This window comes from Manis javanica, chromosome 1, assembly GCF_040802235.1.
Source record: "Manis javanica isolate MJ-LG chromosome 1, MJ_LKY, whole genome shotgun sequence".
NCBI classification, from domain to species: Eukaryota; Metazoa; Chordata; class Mammalia; order Pholidota; family Manidae; genus Manis; species Manis javanica.
The window spans coordinates 180,807,057-180,824,946 of NC_133156.1; the positions used below are offsets into that span (position 1 = coordinate 180,807,057).

The window sequence follows — 17,890 nt, forward strand, 5'->3', positions numbered from 1 at the left end:
AGCATTTGAGAGCTGAAAGGGAGGTTTGGAGGCATTAACCCTCTCATTTTACCAGTAAAGTGGCCTGAAGTGGTTCATCACGTTGCCCAGCATGAAAGGGAAGATCGAGGAGTAAGCCTCGTGCATGCCAGGTTCTTCCTCCGAGCCTTGTCCTGGGCCAGGAAGGGAGCCTCGGTGGCACTGTTTGGAAGCTGTGAGCTCCACTTTCTGGCAGGGTCTTCACTTTGCCATAGCTCCTCAAGAAGCCTGCTGGGGAGGCAAATGTCCTCTATTGCCTTGCTGGGGCCACTGAACTCAGAATGAGGCTGCTTAGCACCTTCCCCTCCTCAACTCTGGGCCTTAGCTGTGATTCTAGGCCATAGGATTAATTAAGTGCTTTATGTGCATTATCACATTATATTAACTCTTGCTTTGCAGATCTGGTTTTCCAGGTTATAAATGTTTGTCCCATGTGCAGTGATAAATGGTCTGAGGCTTCAATCCTGAAAAACAAGAGGGTGGGTAGAGGAAAATCCACCAAAGGCCAGTGCCCCCTGAGAAATCTGGAATGAAGTTAAAAGGAGGCTTCAGCCTGCATGTGCCTGTGTGTGCCAGGAGTCTGGGCATGCCTGATTGGCACCTGAACAAGATACCTTCTCCACAGAACTCACGACAGGGCTTTCACCATGTCCTGCTGTGTTTCCAAGGAGAGGCTATATTGCATTCTCAAAGTCCATTTCCCTTGAATGATGCTTTTGGACTGAAGCTCTCCAGACACCTCAGAGGAGACATTGCATAGCTCCCTCACATCTTCAGATGGGAATGAAATGACCCTCTGCTGGGTCTACTATGAGACAATCAGCAGTTATTTTTTTCTAACTGTATAAAAACACATATTAGAATTAAGAGATAATATCCTTGTAACAAACATCCCCGTGAGCACGGCCACTACGGAGGAAGTATCTTTCTCCAATCACCACTCTGTCTTAGACTCTTCAGATGGTTACTACTTTGAAACCATACATGAACAGAGACTTAAGTTTTATTAAACCAGACTCATAAAAGTGAGGGTTGTGCTTCTCCAGGCTGATAAAAAATAATTCCAAAGCTCTGAGGAAAATAATCTATGTCAGTCCCAGGGAACTTTTCTCCCCAGGAGTTGATTGGTCACTTTCTGTGGATGAAAAGAAAAACAGGGAAGAAGTTAGGTACTCTTACCACGAGAGGCAGACAGCCACTCCTTACCCCAGACATTCCACTGAGAAGACCAGCAGTTCTACTCAAACCTTATTTATCTTCCCCACCTACAGAAACTATGGAAATTATACAAAAAAAATACTTCCTGACATATTAGGGAAGACGATCTATAATCATTTAGTTCTACAAGATAAAGATAATCAATAATACTGACAAACGAATTCATCCACCAGTTCACAAACACACCCGCACAATGAGAGACCTGGCTGTGTAATGCTCATGCACCAGACACGCCATGCAGTGCCCGGGCCTCCCTACTTGAGAGCTCCAGAAGCAGTTCTTCAATGCCACATGGGCAGGCTAAGAACTCATCTTTTGGTGTCTGACTTGGAGTCCTCTGGGGATGGAGTGAGGGGGTTGGAAAGGAAATAAGAACAGTGAAGGATATGGACCTCTGAATACAGTATCCCAATTGTTTCTAAAGGAATTAATCAGTAGCAAATCCCCTGGTCTGTGAGTTTCAGGGACTTGCAGCACTGTAGGATTCTTGCTACAAGCCAGAAATAGCATCAGCTTCAAGAATCTGACCCACAAAGCTGCCACGTGTTATGCTACACTTGGACATTTTCCAGTTTATTTTATAAGTTCTAGATATATATCCTGTACCCATAAGGGGCAAAGAACTCCCATTTGGGACTCTGGAATGAAAACCCAACATTTATGATAGATTTGAACATTTCCACTATGACATCTAAACTAACTCTTAAGTAGGAAATTTGGTTTCATTCCAAATGTATGTCTGGAAGGTGGCTTTTTAATTTTGAAGTCTAGTCACAGGTGCTTTCTTTCCAATTTCCACCAGTAGTACAGTGTATTATGAGCACTTCCCAAATGCGGTTAATGCTAACAGGTCAGATGTGTTTCTCCCAACATTTTTTTTCACCCCATAAAACTGATCAGTCCTGCTCTGGACTGACTGACCTTTTTATACAGTTGGGCTCGTAGCCGGTATGATTTATATTCTGATTTCCTCTTTTCCTCTTCTCTCTTTTTCTGTACTTCTGGAAGCTGCTCGTAAATCCTTAGAAATGGCACCAGTGGAAAGGCAGAAAAACAGCAAGGTTACCTGATTACTGAGGCACATGATCTCCTTCCCCCACCTTCCTAAGCTCTACTGCTCTGAAGGCACTCAGTCCCTCGCAGGCAGACCCTAGGCCACTATGTGCACCCAGCTTCTTGTTAGAAATGTGGACACAAAGAACCCTAGCCTGGGGTGCTCACAATCTGGAAGGGGAGACAAATAAATAAAAGCATATAAAACCTTGCTAATAGTGGTTATTTCTGGGAAGAAATGGGATAAAGGGGTGGATATGAACTGCTTTTCTCTATATATGCAAAAATGTATTGGTTCAATATAAGATAATGATATGTATTACTATAATTACTAGTATTTTTAAATACAAAGAAAATGGGAAACAAAAGTATAAAAATGGTCATATCTACAAAATATTAACAGAATTAAAGGGAAAGCTGAAATTTATTCTGACTGAAGAGAGTCAGGGAAGACCAGAAAGGGGATTAAGCTTGACGTAGGTCTTGAAGAATAGTTAGGAGAAGAAAGTGGATAGGAGAAGGGAGTGTTGGTAATAAGGGAGTCAAGGCTTCACAAGAGAAGTGTAGGGAAACGGGGAAAGCAGATGGGATCATGGTGAGATGGGATGTGGAGAGTCTCACAGTCATGTGAAACCCTCGGGCTCTGTCCTGTCACGGATGGGGTGCTGCTGATTTTTTTTTTTTGAGAGGGCATCTCTCATATTTATTGATCAAATGGTTAACAGCAATAAAATTCTGTATAGGGGGGTCAATGCTCAATGCACAATCATTAATCCATCTCAAGCCTAGTTCTCGTCAGTCTCCAATCTTCTGAAGCATAACGAATAAGTTCTTACATAGTGAACGAATTCTTACATAGTGAATAAGTTCTTACATGGTGAACAGTACAAGGGAAGTCATCACAGAAACTTTCGGTTCTGATCACGCATTATGAACTATAAACAATCAGGTCAAATATGAATATTCGTTTGATTTTTATACTTGATTTATATGTGGATCCCACATTTCTCCCTTTATTATTATTATTATTTTTATTTTTAATAAACTGCTGAAGTGGTAGGTAGATGCAAGATAAAGGTAGAAAACATAGTTTAGTGTTGTAAGAAAGCAATTGTAGATGATCAGGTGTGTGCCTGTAGACTATGTGCTAATCCGAGCTAGACAAGGGCAATAAAACATCCATGGATGCAGAAGCTTTCTCTCAACACAGGGGGGGTGAGGTTCTAAGCTTCACCACTGTTGTTCCCCAATTTCTCACCTGATGGCCCCCCTGCGACTGTGCCTGTCTTAGGTTGTTCCTCCCTTGAGGAATCTTACCCGTCTCTGGCTAACCGGTCATCTTCCGGGGCCATACAGGGAAATGTAAAGTTGGTAAGTGAGAGAGAAAGGGTTGCTGCTGATTTTAAGTAGAGAGGAACACGATTGAATATACATTTGATAAGTATATTCTAAATGGAAATAATTTAAATTCCAATAAATGGCCAGTTAAACAGATTATGGAATATAATGGAATTAATATAAAGCATGAACAATGTTTCAAAGAATTTTTAATGATATGGGAAAATGTTCACAATATAATATTGAGCAAAATAAAGCAGGCTACGAACCTGTAAATATAGTATGATCGACAATTAGGGGGAAAATAAGTGTACATTAATACAGGTCTCTGTACAACCCCCAATCCTGTAAGAAATGGTACTAGTGTTAGTTGTGGTTAGATAGAAGGATTATGAGTGACATTTACTTTCTATTTTCTAATTTCTCTATATTTTCAAAGTTTTCTATAATGTGAAAAAAAAAATTGAAAATCATGTAGAGGCTTTGTGGAAGGTAGACTAGAGAAAATCAAGAGCAGAAGCAGGGGGAAGAGCAGTCTTTCAAGAGTACAGGCCAGCCTCCATCAAGGCAGAATAGGTTCCAGAGCAATCAAGCTGCCAAATTTCCAGGCTGTGCTCCCTGGCTGCATATGCAGTGATGGGTAACATGGCTGCAGGGGACTACTCCCCAGCTTTCTAGCTGGATGAATAGGTGGTCTGAGCTATCGTGGGAGTAGAGAATGGGATGCAGTGGAGATGATCATTAACTGAAAACATAAAAGTGGAAGTCAAGAAGGAGATTAAAGAGGAACAATCATATATTAAAAAAAGTCACTGTTGATGAAATCACTGTGAGATTTCACCTGTTAGAATGGCAATCATCAAAAACAAAACAAAACAAAACAAGAGATAAATGCTGGTGAGGATATGGAGAAAAGGGAACCCTTGTGCACTGTTGGTAGGAATGTAAATTGGTGCAGCCACTATGGAAAACATTATGGAGGTTTCTAAAAAAATTAAAAATAGAACAACCATGTTATCCATCAATCCCCCTTCTGGGTATATATCTGAAGGAGATGAAATCAGGATCTCAAAATGATGAAATCAGGAACCCCATGTTCACCGCAGCATTATTCACAATAGTGTAGACATGGAAACGATCTGAATGTCCATCGATGGATGGATGGATAAAGCAGATGTGACATACACATAAATATATTACTCAGCCATAAAAGAGGCAGGCCTTCCATTTGCAACATGGATGGACCTTGAGGGCATTATGCTAAGTGAAATAAGTTAGACAGAGAAGGACAAATACTGTATGGTCTTATATATACGTGGAATCTAAAAACATCAAGCTCACAGAAACGGAACAGAATGGTGTGCCGGGGCTGATGGGTGGGGAATGGGAGATGTTGGTCAAAGGGGCACAAACTTCCAGTTAGAAGAATAAGTTCTGGGAGTCTAAGGTATAACATGATGACTATAGTTAACAATACTGTGTTACATACTTGAAAGTTGCTAAGAGTAGCCCTTCAGTGTTCTTACCAGAACAAGAACAACAACAATATGGCAGTTCTGCAGGTGATGGGTGTGTTAATGGGCTGTACTGTGGTAAACATTTGCTATATATATGTGTATCAAGTCACTACATTATACTTACACCTTAAACTTATACAACTGGTATGTGTCAATTATATCTCACTAAAGCTGGACAAAAAAAACCACTCACTGTTAGAAAAGTGGTAACAAAGGCCATTGGTAAACAAGAGTTATTGCCAAGAGAACATGTGCTGTGAAAAAAAATATGCTTGGCCCAGGAAAGCTTGCATTCTAGGACTGGGAAGCTGGGAGCCAGAAAGCAGTAATTACATATATATTGCAGCTAAAGATACTATGGAACTGTCTGTCTATCTGCTCATGGTCTGGAGTCAATTATCTTTCATTTTTAGTACCTAGTCCTGTATGTGGCACATACCCAAATATTTGCTTTAAGAACTTAGTGAAATAACTTCTATTGAAGGACACATTGGAAGAAATATCTTCAGTTAAGTATCAAGTTCTCTCTTCTTCAAATCCTTTCTTCTCAACAGAAACCTTTAAGCATCTTTGTTAGAAGTAGGTGATGAGAAAAGGTGATGTGTAACACAGGATCTAGAGATACACATCCTCCATCTGAAACAGATGAAAAGTACTGGACCTGACTTGCTGGGCTACTTCCTCTATCTGGGCTGTACTTTCCTAAATATTAAGGGTGCCAAGTAGATGATCTTTAAGAACCCATTTAACTCCATGATTCTCAGATGGAAAGGGATGGCTTCCTTGAAAAGGGGCCATACTGAAAATAAAACTGAATAGAAGCACTCAAGAAATTATCACTTTAAAAAAACCTGAGTCTCTTTTCAGAGGATGGGTGCTTAACGCTACAATGACACTTATGTTTCAAAGCACTGACACCTTACAGAAGATGCCCTGCTGATCTTCCTGCAGGCAAGCTTATAGCCCCTTACAGCAAAGGCTGCTTTTGCTGAGGTAAGGCGTAATGAGTCACCCCTCCCTCCAATAAATGTGCTATGTAATTTCCCGTAATTTAATTTTGTGAGAGTTATAATGAAGCAATGGTTCTCAAATTTTTTGTACTTAGGCTCCTTTATACTTCTAAAAATTGAGCCCAGTTTTGGTTAATGTGGATTTATCTATTGGTACTGTATTAGAAATTAAAACTAAACATTAAAAAAATACTTATTTCTTAGTTCATTTAAAAATAACAATAATCTTCTTCCCTGCTAACATATAAAATAAATGTTTTCCAAAACAAAACATTACAGTAAGAAGAGCACTGCTCTTACATATTTGGCAAATCTCTTTTTAACATCTGGTTTAATAGAAGACATCTGAATTCTTATATATGCTTCTGTACTAAGTCTGTTATATGCCTTTCTGGTTAAAGTGTATATTTAAAGAAATCCAGTTTACACACATACGTAGTTGGAAAAGAAAGAAGTATTTTAATATTCTGTTCAGATAATTGTTGATTTTCTTGATATTACACCAAATACTTAAATATTAGTATTCTTCAGATTTGCTGCAATATGAAATCTGAAACTGTATCAATGAATTTTTGTACTGTTATGAATTCTACAGGGTATGTCAGTCTATCTTGCACTCCATGCTTGATTTTGTAACACCATGCAACAGTCCTTTGGAAAATCCTGGTCAGTGAGTTATGCAGAGCTTCTAAATGCTGACATATTTACTTATATAATATGACAATTTCACATTTGGTAATGTCACTGCTGATCTCATCAGAAAAGTCCAAGTATTGGGAGGTAGTCATACTCTTAGTGGTAGATACAAGTTTTTTAGAATTCTACTTTTTGCTTGAAAGTTCAAATATTCTCTTTGGCAATAAATACTGTCAGCTGTTTCCAATGACAAAGGCAGCGAGATGGCTGTTACACAATCATGATATTAAGTACTTTTCCTTGAACCAATCATGCACACAATATCTTGGTATCAGAAGTGCTTTATGTGTCCCGTTACCCTGCTGCTATGTGGCTGTGAAGAACACAGTGCCTACTAGGCTACCACAGTTTGGTGCCACTGTCTCAAACAGAGCTAAAGCGCCACAGTTTTACTCCTCCCCCCATTACTTTTGCATCATCAGTGTACATGACAACATAGTGAAAAGGCATAATGTCCTAGCATCATTTTGAAATTCACTTGGACCCTGAAAGGGTCTTAGCAAATTCCAGAGGTTCACAGACTATACTTTGAGAACCACCTGGTTAAAGCATCCCTTTGATTTAGCTATAAGGAAAGGGTTTACTAAATGGAGAGTAAAAATATTTTAAGAGGAATGCTTTAATTACCTAAAATAAGTTGTTTTCAAGCACTATGTCAACTATAAACTGTTTTTATTAAAGGAAGTCTCTAATGAACCCCTTAGATAGCCCTTAACTTTGCTCTTCCATGGCATTGTCAAGATCAATATATGCATATCTCTGATTAACTGCTAATGCATGCAACGGCACAAAATTTTAAAAGTACAAAAGGGCAAAAAATTAGTCTTTCTCCTACCTCTGCATGCTGGTTACTCAGTTCTTTTTCCCAGAGGCAAACACTATAACCAGTTTTTTGTGTATCCATCTCTAGACAGTCTATGCATGTAAAAGTATATGCATCTACATAAGCACAAATACTTCTTTTTAAAGACTACAAATGGTAGCAGTATACACATGCCTCCCAAACTTGATTTTTTGGAATCATTTAATTAATATGTCTTGGAGAATATTCCATTGTTTCTCACTGTATTGGAAAGATTTCTAGAAATGGGATTGCCTACATAAAGGGTAAAGCCCCAAATAAATTTTATTTCAAAATAGTCTATTTATATTTAGGTTTCTAACAAAGACAATCCTAAGGCTTGCAAGTTAGTGAGGATTTTTTTGTATATTTTGTATATGAGTAATCCATGCCAGGATCTGCTATTTTTCTTTCTTTTTTCAGTGGCATAAATGAGAAACTACTTTCTTAACTTCTTCTTTTATAATGTTTTAATTTGAGCATAATGCCTTCATTCTAGGAGCAAGCCAGAGCTCCTGACCACTTGGTGGTCTGATTTATGCTTTTATAATTACTCTTATTCTTTTGGCCTTACCGTTTCGACCTCTGAATCATTTCCTTCTTTCCAATAGGCCTGTTCTTTTGGGCAGCCAGGAAGCCTAAGCAAGAGAAGGGGTTTTCAGTGCATAGTTTTTAATAAGGAAGGTGTATTGCTCAAGATCTATGAGAGGGAGCTTCTAGGACTTTGCGACCCTACTCTGAGCTGGCAGTGCTGGGTGGTGAGCAATGGCTAAAGCGAGGTCACCATAGTGACTGTGAAGCAGTCTAAGGCTCCTGAAAATGCACAATACTTCTGCAGTGCAGACTAGACAGTAGGAATCAAAACACTGACCAGTTCACAGGTAAGGCGGTGATGAAGGTAATAGGTCATGTTTTATAGTTTCCACAGCTTTCATACATTATTATACTGAGATCTTATACTTAGCCTAATTATTAAGAGCACAGACTCTGGAGTCAGTCCACCTGGGTTCAAATTCCAACTTATCAGGTATGTTATCTTGGACAAGATATTAATCTCTCTTTGCCTCAGTTTTCTCATCTGTAAAGTAGGGATATTAATAGTATCTACCTCGGGGAGGTGTTCTAAGCTTTAACAAGAACAGTGTCTGGGCAAAGCAGAAGGGCTATGTAAGTGTTTTTAAAAAATTATGATGATTATTTTTATTATTGCCACCCTATGAGGTAGGCAAGCCTGAAATCAGCTCCATCTTTAAAGAAACAAAATTACAGTTGACCCTTAACAACACAGTTTGAATGTGGGTCCACTTACACAGACACTTTTTTCAATAAATATATCGGAAAATTTCTTGGAGATTTGTGACAACTTGAAAAACATTTTCTTTTCTCTAGCTTATTTTGTTTTAAGAATACAGTATGTAACATACCTAACATACAAAATACGTGTTAATCAACCATTTATGTTATTGGCCAGCCTTCTAGTCACTTGCAGGCTATTAGTAGTTAAGTTTTTGAAGAGTCTAATATTATAAGTAGATTTTCGACTGTGTGGGGGATTGGCACCTCTAACGCCTGCATTGTTCAAGGGTCAACTGTATACTTTTGGAACTAACTTGCTCATGGACACAGCTGGTTCATAGAACCACATTCTCATTATACACTGTAAGATATAAAACAGGAAAAGGAGTAACTGGGTTTATTTTATTTGGATCATGAAAGTGCTGAGAGCTAAATTGGGAATATTCTGCTTCCTAAGTAGATCTGAGACTCAGCAAGCAAAAGTCACCTTCTGTCCATGTGACGGGCCTGGCACGAGCAGTGCTTCCCAGCACAAGGCAGACTTTGCCATCTCTACCCAGTACAGGAAAGTGAACAGCAGAAGGTACCTCTCTTGGGGGTTGGGCGCATGGGCTCCTGGCAGCCTGGCCATGCTCTCACAGGGTTGAACAGTGCCTCCCGCTCACTCTGTAACATGTTCTGAAGCTTCCTCTCCTGAACTATTAACTTCAGGCGCTTTATCCGCTCTCCAGAGCGGGAGATGAAGTCAGGTCTGTGAAGCTGAAGTGACTCCTGAGGAGGAGAAAAAGCCCCAGAGCTCACATTAATGATGCAGTCTGTTCTCCAAGGCCTGGAAGAACAGTACTTGCCTAACAGGTTTGGAGAGCCTGTTCCTAAAATGCAGAAAATATCTAGAGCTGAAGAATAATCTAACAATTCTGAGTGGGAGAGCTCCAGTAATGAAATCAGAGGGATCAAAGAAATGCCTTTGGAATAAGCCAAGAACTAAGACTGGTAATTACAAGTCTTTCAAATGTCGATGGGATAGAGCTTGGCCCATTGTGCTATTTTAAATTTCTTTTCAAACAAACACATCATTAAATAACATTTCCTTTAGCTACCAAGATACTCATAAATAAATAAGAGACTCATCCCCTTTGAAGTCCTGTGTTAAGCAGGAATAGGAGTTGTGTAAATGGAGGAACAGACAGAAGGCTGACAATCATCAGGCGTCCACAGCACCCTCCAGGAGGCTCTCTGCAAGCCTGTGAGCAGCATCACAATGCCCACCCTTCCACTGCCTTGTCCCCACATATGTGACTCAGAATGCCTGACAGTAAGGCAGCCTTTGCTGATGAGAGTGAGCACAGATGACCTGTGGAGGTGCTAGAAAGGAGGTCACACAAGTGCACTTCAAAAGGCCAAGTCAGATTTGACTTCTTTGTTGTCTCCCCCTTCTGTCCCCCTTAAATATGTGGCTAAACTTAACCCAAGGTCACTGCACCTGCAGGGATGCTCTCACAAATGGCTTCAGTGGATCTCTGCCGTGGCTGGCCTGTGACCCACAGCTGTCCATGTGCTGTCCCTGCCAGTTCTGTTCCCGCAGTGGCTCCCTCCAGGGTTTGGTGTTGGTTACTGGTGCAAACCAGGCAATACCAGGGCCATGACACTGGGGTAGGTTTTCCTTCTTAGGAACAGACTTCACATTTTCCACAGGAACAAACCATGAAACTCCTATAGGAAATATTTTTAAGAAAAAAGATTTTTCATTTTTCTTATCACAGACATGCATAATATAGGCACTCAGGGGACTCAGCTGTCAGAGGCCATGCCACCAGGATGCTCTGGAGTCTGCTGAACTGTAGGTATATTCTATTAATTCTAGTGCTAGATACTTTGAAAATTTGCCCGGGTGGTGCTTGGGAAGATGGGTCAACACAGTTATTTAGAAATAAAGATCTTAGCAATGCAAGACACTTAAAATTCACTAGGTTTTGTGCTACAAAACCAGGAATTAGAAACTGACCTTCACAACAACTGTGCTTATTCTTCCTTAACTTTTTGTCCCCAGCATAACTGGTGAGAAGGCTTTTCTCTTCAGTTTTTTCTTCTGACGAAGAAGTCACATCACTGTCCTCTTCTACTTTAGCTTCGCTAGAACTTGGAGTTGGGAAAGTCATCCCAGCATCTCGAGTATGTTTTCTGATGCCATTCACAATCTCCAAATGACCTGAGGGGAAAGATCATAGATCTTTGGGAGGCAGCTCAAGACTGCACTAGCAGGTATACTCAAGTCAGTAAATGAAAACTTATTAAGGCTTTAATAACACAGGCTACTGCCTCCTTTGAGTGGTGTAGTGTGGTGAAGGTGGGGTACGCAGGAGAGAGGGAAAGAGGCAGGACAGAGAGATGGAGAGTGAAAGAGAGAGAGGGAGGGAGAGGAAGTAGGAGAAAGAAAGAAGGCTTATATTTTGAAGTCATTTAGATATTAGAGGGAAAGATCTACCAATACGGATTCAATACATACAGATTTCAGTTCTGATGCTGAGTGAGAAAGACAGTAAAATACTTATAGTCTCACTGGTAATCACCCAGGTACAGAAGGGATTCACAGATGTAAAGGTAAGACTGAGGGAAAAAACCCAAGGGGAAAGCTTATTTTTGCTTTATTAAGTCAAAGGATATAGAAAAACAAAGTAAATAGCCTCTTTCCCACTCCTGTTCTCCACTCACACAGTTTATAATCCCATAATTCTAGAGAATTTTTTGCACACATTCAAGAAATTCCCATTTTTTAAAATACATGGACTAGCATGTTATATATACACTGTTTTATGCCCTGATTTTTCTTTTTAATTATGTATTTTGGAGATCTTGACATAGTAGAGGGAGAGCTTCCTCATCCTATATAGGATTTCATTATATGGGTGAACAATAATGTATTTAACCATTTGGCTATTAATGGACATCTATGTTAATTTTTATTTTTTGCTAAAATAAACAATACTTCTGAACACGTGCCAGTTTTGCACATATGCACGGTGTATCTGTAGGCTAAATTTCCTAAGTAAAAATGCCAGTTCAAAGTAATTTTGATAGAAATTGATAAATTGCTTGTCACAGGGGTTGTACCCCAACTTATACGCCCACTAGAATGTATGTTTACCTATTTCCTTACACTTTTGCCCATGCATTTGCTCTCAAATTCAGATTTTTGCCAATCTGACAGGTGAAAAATAGCATTTGAGTATAGTTTTAATCTTCATTTCTTTTATTTTGAGAGAGGTTTAGTATTTTATATGTTTAAGAACTGCTTGCATTTCAATGGAAATGTTAAATTCAAGTAATTTACCTGCTTGCACGCCCTTGTTTAACATGTGTACATTTTGGTTGTTGCAAAAGGTAGAGTTTGAGTTCCAGAAACTACTGGTAGAAGATGATATACAGTCAGAAGAAATCATATGCCTTGCCACCTGGAAAACAAAAGAGACCCTGTTACCATTACCTGCAGTCAATGGCACAGTTACCCGCAGGATAAGAAAACACACAAGTCACCGAGAGCCTTTTCTAATCCAATTCAATTGTTGAGATGAAGTTGCCAGGAAGCTTATAACAATGTGAACATGCTACCACATAATTTGTGATATGGAGGGGAGTGTTGCTGTAATTATATAAGGGTCTAAGCTGTTTCAAGAGGGTAAGACATAAAGACTTGTATTACGGGTATGTTCACAGGGCTTGAAAAAACCATGAAGAGGATGCTAGCCAAACAATAGCCTGGTGGGTCTTCTGAACGAAACTCTAACTTGACACCTACATAAAATTTTGATATGAGATAAAGAGGCTGGGGATAATGAAATACAGTGGTGAGCTGCAGACATAGTGCTTTCCAACATGATCAGACTCAGATGCTTTTATGAGAATAAATCTACAAAGAGCTGAAAGGCCCCATGAGAAGTCCTGAGTGAGTGGAATACTGCAAATAGCATTAAAGGGCCCAGAGGCCTTTTTAGTTATGTTCAGAGCAAGTAGAGCAATGACAGGCAAGTTCCTGAATTAAAAGTGATGGTGAAATGTTAGTGGGTAACAAAAAGCTTATCAAATATAGAATAAATGGTATATATAAATACATGTGAATATACTATAAATCTATCAACATTCAGTATAAAACAGTATTTCTTAAACTTACTCATCATAACAATCTCCTGGGGGAGAGGCCCTAACTCAGAACAATGAATTCAAATCTCTAGTGAAGAGGTCTGGGCATCTATGTTTTGAATAAATGCTTGTCTACTTAAGTAAGCTGGTAGAGGTGAATTAAAGCCCAAGACAGGAAAGGAAACTGCAAGTATCTACTTCCCTGAACTAGATAAAACTATATTCTAGGGCCTTCAGGAAACCTGAAACAGAATCCTGGAGGGAAGGATCTACATTAGATGTCTGGGGACAGGAAATGTTTTAGTTTTCAAAAAGTTAAACATTGCAAACTGGAGGGTTTAAGAATGACAACCTGAAAAATTTCAAGACTTGCACACTGAAAAGTACAAAATGTCAGTGGGAGAGCTAAATAAATAGCGAGACATCCCACATATGTAATTTAAAATGGACAGAAGATTTGAAGAGACATTTCATCAAAGAAGACATAAGAGTGGCCAATGAGCATATGAAAAGATGTTCAACATCATCAATCATTACAGAAATGCAAATTAACATCACAATGAGATAGCACTTCACATCCACTAGGGTGACTATAATAAAAAAGATGGGCAATACTAAGTGCTGACAAGGAAGCAAAGAAACTGGAACCCTCACATATTGCTTGTGGGAATGTAAAATGGTACAGCCACTTTGGAAAACACTTTGACATTTTCTTAAAAATGAAACAGAATCTTACCATTTGACCCAGCAATTCTAGGTATATACCCCAAAGAGATGAAAACATATGTCCACACAAAAAATTTTACACAAATGTTTGTAGCAGCATTGTCCATATTATCCAAAAAACAAACCAACAATCCCCATGTCCAGCTGGTAACTGGATGAACAAAATGTGGTATATACATATAACATAAAACTAATCGGAAATAAAAAGGGACTAATGATATATACTACAATAGGAATGAACCTTGAAAACATTATGCTAAGCAAAAGATGCCAGATATAAAAGACTACATTATATTATTCTATTTACATGAAGTGTCCAGAAAAGGCAGAGGCAGATTAGAGGTTGTCTGGGGCTGGGAATGTGGACTGATTGCAAACAGGTATAAGGGGCCTTTTTGTGGTGACAGAAATGTTCTAAAACTGGATCATGGTGATGATTGCAAAACTTTATAAATTTACTAAAATAACTGTAGTTAAAATGGATGAATTTTATGGTATGTAAATTATACTTCAATAACTTGTTTTAAAAATCTCCGTAAAGAGACGCAAGAACTAATAACATTGAGAAGCTTTGGAAAGGAGAGCTGGGAGCCAAGGGAGCAGGAGTAAAAAGGCAAATACTCTTTTACACATTAAAAATTTTTTATCATGTGATTACATTACCAGTTTAAGTGAGAATAAACAATACAAAAACAGGGAAGCATGTGGCAATAAAGGTTTAATGTCTCCACTGAGTTCAACAAGTATAACACATTAGGCCATAGAAATGTTCTAGACACAGAAAGGAAGGTGATTAATCTGCTCTGTCAATTTGCTCTCACCATCTGAAGCACAATGTGTTTAACTCAAAGGGACATGTTTAAAAATAGGATAATGATGAACTTTAACAGACCCAAAAGCTGCTTAGGAAAGGGATGAAGAAAGCAAGGAATGGTTCAAAAAGTGAAGACCTGAGGAAAAAAAACTTCAGAGAATGCAGCGGGGACCCAAGATGTAGATTAGACCTATTTTCTGTGTTTTCAGAGAGCAGACTAGGAACAGAGACAGGAAATCCAATGCAGGAAGATTTTTGATCTTTGTATCTGAAAACCTCTGATAACTGAAGCCTTAGACAAATGGAACAAGCTGCCCAGGAGTGAGTGATGGAGCAGTTAAAGTAGAAGCTGGAGTGCTTTGTGGTACAGATGCTGCAAAAGTGCTGATGGTCCCTTCCAAGCCTGAGCCTGTGAACCTCCAGCACTTCCAAAACAGAGAACCACTGGGTGTGAAAAAACCATGTCTGGGGGATTGGCTTAAAGATGGCAGTGTGAGAAGTGAGACAGAAACATCCTCCCAAAACTACATAAAATATAGCAAATACAACAAATCCTGAAAGAGCGACCGGAAAGACTCCGACAGACTGCCTACATCTAAGGTAAAGGGAAGACTTCACGGAAAAGGGTAAAGTAGCAAAGCTGTGATCTGGTGGGACGCAAGCCCTCCCCCCACCCCAGGTCACTGGCAGAAGGAAGAGAAACAGAACAGGGAGGTGGCAGAAGCCAAGGACTGCTGAACACACAGCCTTGGAGATCTGCTCTAGGAGCATGAACCCACATTGCATGGTGCCCTGGAGATTAGTGTGGTTGGAAAGTAAAGACAGGCAGAATACTTGGAAAGACAGAGATTCCAGCTGCTTGTGGAGAACAGGTACCCACAACTGGCTGGTCTGGGACAAAAGAAAGGCAGGTACTTTGAAAGACTTCCCAAGAGCAAGAGGGCTGCTAAAGGGCATAGAGCTTGCTGCTCAGAAAGGACAGGTGAACAATATAATCCCACCACATTCAGCCCAGAAGGTTGGAAAGTCTCAGGACCATCAAGCATTCCATCCCCTTTGTTGGCAATGTGCTGAGGCCCCCCACGGTGATAAGCAGCCTCCCGCTCCTTTCTCTCATCCAACACTGTTTCACAAACCTGCTGCCCCCACCGAGCCCGGCCAGCTGGAGGGCAGATCTGCCTACAGCAGCTAAGGGAAATAAAGGAGAGACTCTTCCCTGTATGCTTGGTCCACTGGCCCTCACAGAGGACGCAGGCAATGCAGCTGGGAAGCAGGAAAGAGCTCTTTCCCCATGACAGGCACCAGTGCTGCTCACCTGCGACCCCTACCATTGCTCCAGGTGCTGGGGAGCTCCAGAGAGTAGAGCTTTTGGGCACTAGAGGGTAGTGTCTACACAAAGATATTATTCTAGAGTAATCAATACAAACATGAAACAGCAAAGGAACCTGGTACAAACCCAAATCCCACAAAAACCAGAAAGAGGGCCAAATGAAACTGAAATCACCAATCTTCTTGATAAACATTTTAAAATAAAAATCATAAATATGCTCATGGAGCTACAGAAAAATATTCAAGACTGCAGGGAGGAATTAAAGAGATAGAAACTTTGAAAAATACAGTATCTGAAATGAAACATAAAATGGACAGATTTAAAACCAGATTAGATGAGGCAGAGGAGATAGTAAATGAAACAGAAATCAGAGAATAGGACTATAAAGAGGCTGAGGCACAGAAAGAAAAAAAAGGATCTTTAGGGATGAAAGAATATTAAGAGAACTGTGTGATCAATCCAAATAGAACAATATTTGCATTATAGGGGTACCAGAAGAAGAAGACAGAGAAAAATGGATAGAAAATGTCTTTGAGAAGGTAATTGCTGAAAAATCCCCTAATCTGGGGGTGGAGATGGTCTCTCAGGCCAAGGAAGTGCACACATCTCCCAACACAAGGGACCCAAGGAAGACAATACCAAGACACATAATAATAAAAATGGCAAAGACCAAGAATAAGGACAGAGTATTAAAAGCAGCCGAGAGAGAAAAAAGATCACATACAAGGCTATCATCAGACTTCTCAGCAGAAACCTTACAGGCCAGAAGGAAGTGGCATGATATATTTAATGCAATGAAACAGAAGGGCCTCAAACCAAGAATACTCTACCCAGAAAGATTATCATTTACATTTGAAGGAGGGATTAAACAATTTCCATATAAGCACAAGTTGAGGGAATTTATCTCCCACAAGCCATCCCTACTGTGTATCATGGAGGGACTGCTACAGATGGAGGTGCTTCTAAGGCTGCACAGATGTCATCAGAGAAAATAAAACCACAGTAAAGGAAGTAGACTTCTCATTAGGTAAAAGACAATTAATAGGTAAGCAAATGCAAAATTAAATCAACTACCCACAAAGTTAGTCAAAGGATACATAAAGAATACAGAATATGATACCTAATACATAAAGAGGGGAGGAGGAAGAAAAAAAAAGAACCTTTAGATTGTGTTTGAAATACTATACTAAGCGAGTTAAATCAGACTGTTAGACAGTAAAGAAGCTGCGCTTGAACCTTTGGTTACCATGAATCTAAAGCCTGAAATGGCAATAAGTACATACCTGTCGATAATCAGCCTAAACATAAATGGACTAAATGCAACAATCAAAAGACACAGAGGTACTGAATGGATAAAAAAATAAGACCCATCTATATGCTGTCTACAAGAGACTCACTTCAAACTCAAAGACATACACAGACTAAAAGTAAAGGGATGGAAAATGATAGTTCATGAAAATAATAGGATGAAAAAACCAGGAGTTGCAGTAACTGTATCAGAGAAAAGACATCAAAACAAAGAAAGTAACAAGAGACAAAGAAGGACATTACATAATGATAAAGGGTTCAGTCCAACAAGAGGATATAATCATTAAAAATATCTATGGACCCAGTATAGGAGCACCTACATACGTGAAACAAGTTCTAACAGAATTAAAGGGGGAAACAGAATGCAATGCATTCATTTTAGGAGACTTCAACACACCACTCATTCCAAAAGACAGATAAATCAGACAGAAAATAAGTAAGGAGACAGAGGGACTGAATAACACATTAGAACAGATGGACCTGATAGACATCTACAGAACACTCCACCCAAAAGCAGCAGTATATACATTCTTCTCAAGTGCACATGGAACATTTTCAAGAACAGATCATATACTAGTTCACAAAAAG

General features: G+C 39.5%; 1 protein-coding gene across 10 annotated transcripts in view; it reads right to left on the reverse strand.

Annotated features, from left to right (window-relative positions):
- Positions 1 to 1,003: 1,003 nt before the first annotated feature.
- ALMS1 (ALMS1 centrosome and basal body associated protein) overlaps positions 1,004 to 17,890 on the reverse strand; it is a 209,423-nt gene continuing 192,536 nt past the window's right edge. For 9 of the 10 annotated variants that reach the window (XM_073211457.1, XM_073211435.1, XM_073211451.1 and 6 more), the window contains 7 exons: positions 12,319 to 12,439; positions 10,993 to 11,196; positions 10,471 to 10,700; positions 9,575 to 9,758; positions 8,266 to 8,329; positions 2,158 to 2,257; positions 1,004 to 1,153 (listed from right to left, as the gene is read on the reverse strand). In XM_073211457.1, the coding sequence (XP_073067558.1) occupies positions 1,109 to 1,153; positions 2,158 to 2,257; positions 8,266 to 8,329; positions 9,575 to 9,758; positions 10,471 to 10,700; positions 10,993 to 11,196; positions 12,319 to 12,439 (948 nt within the window). In that variant the 3' untranslated portion in view covers positions 1,004 to 1,108. The remainder of the gene's footprint in view (positions 1,154 to 2,157; positions 2,258 to 8,265; positions 8,330 to 9,574; positions 9,759 to 10,470; positions 10,701 to 10,992; positions 11,197 to 12,318; positions 12,440 to 17,890) is intronic. The other variant, XM_073211439.1, reaches the window with a different exon arrangement.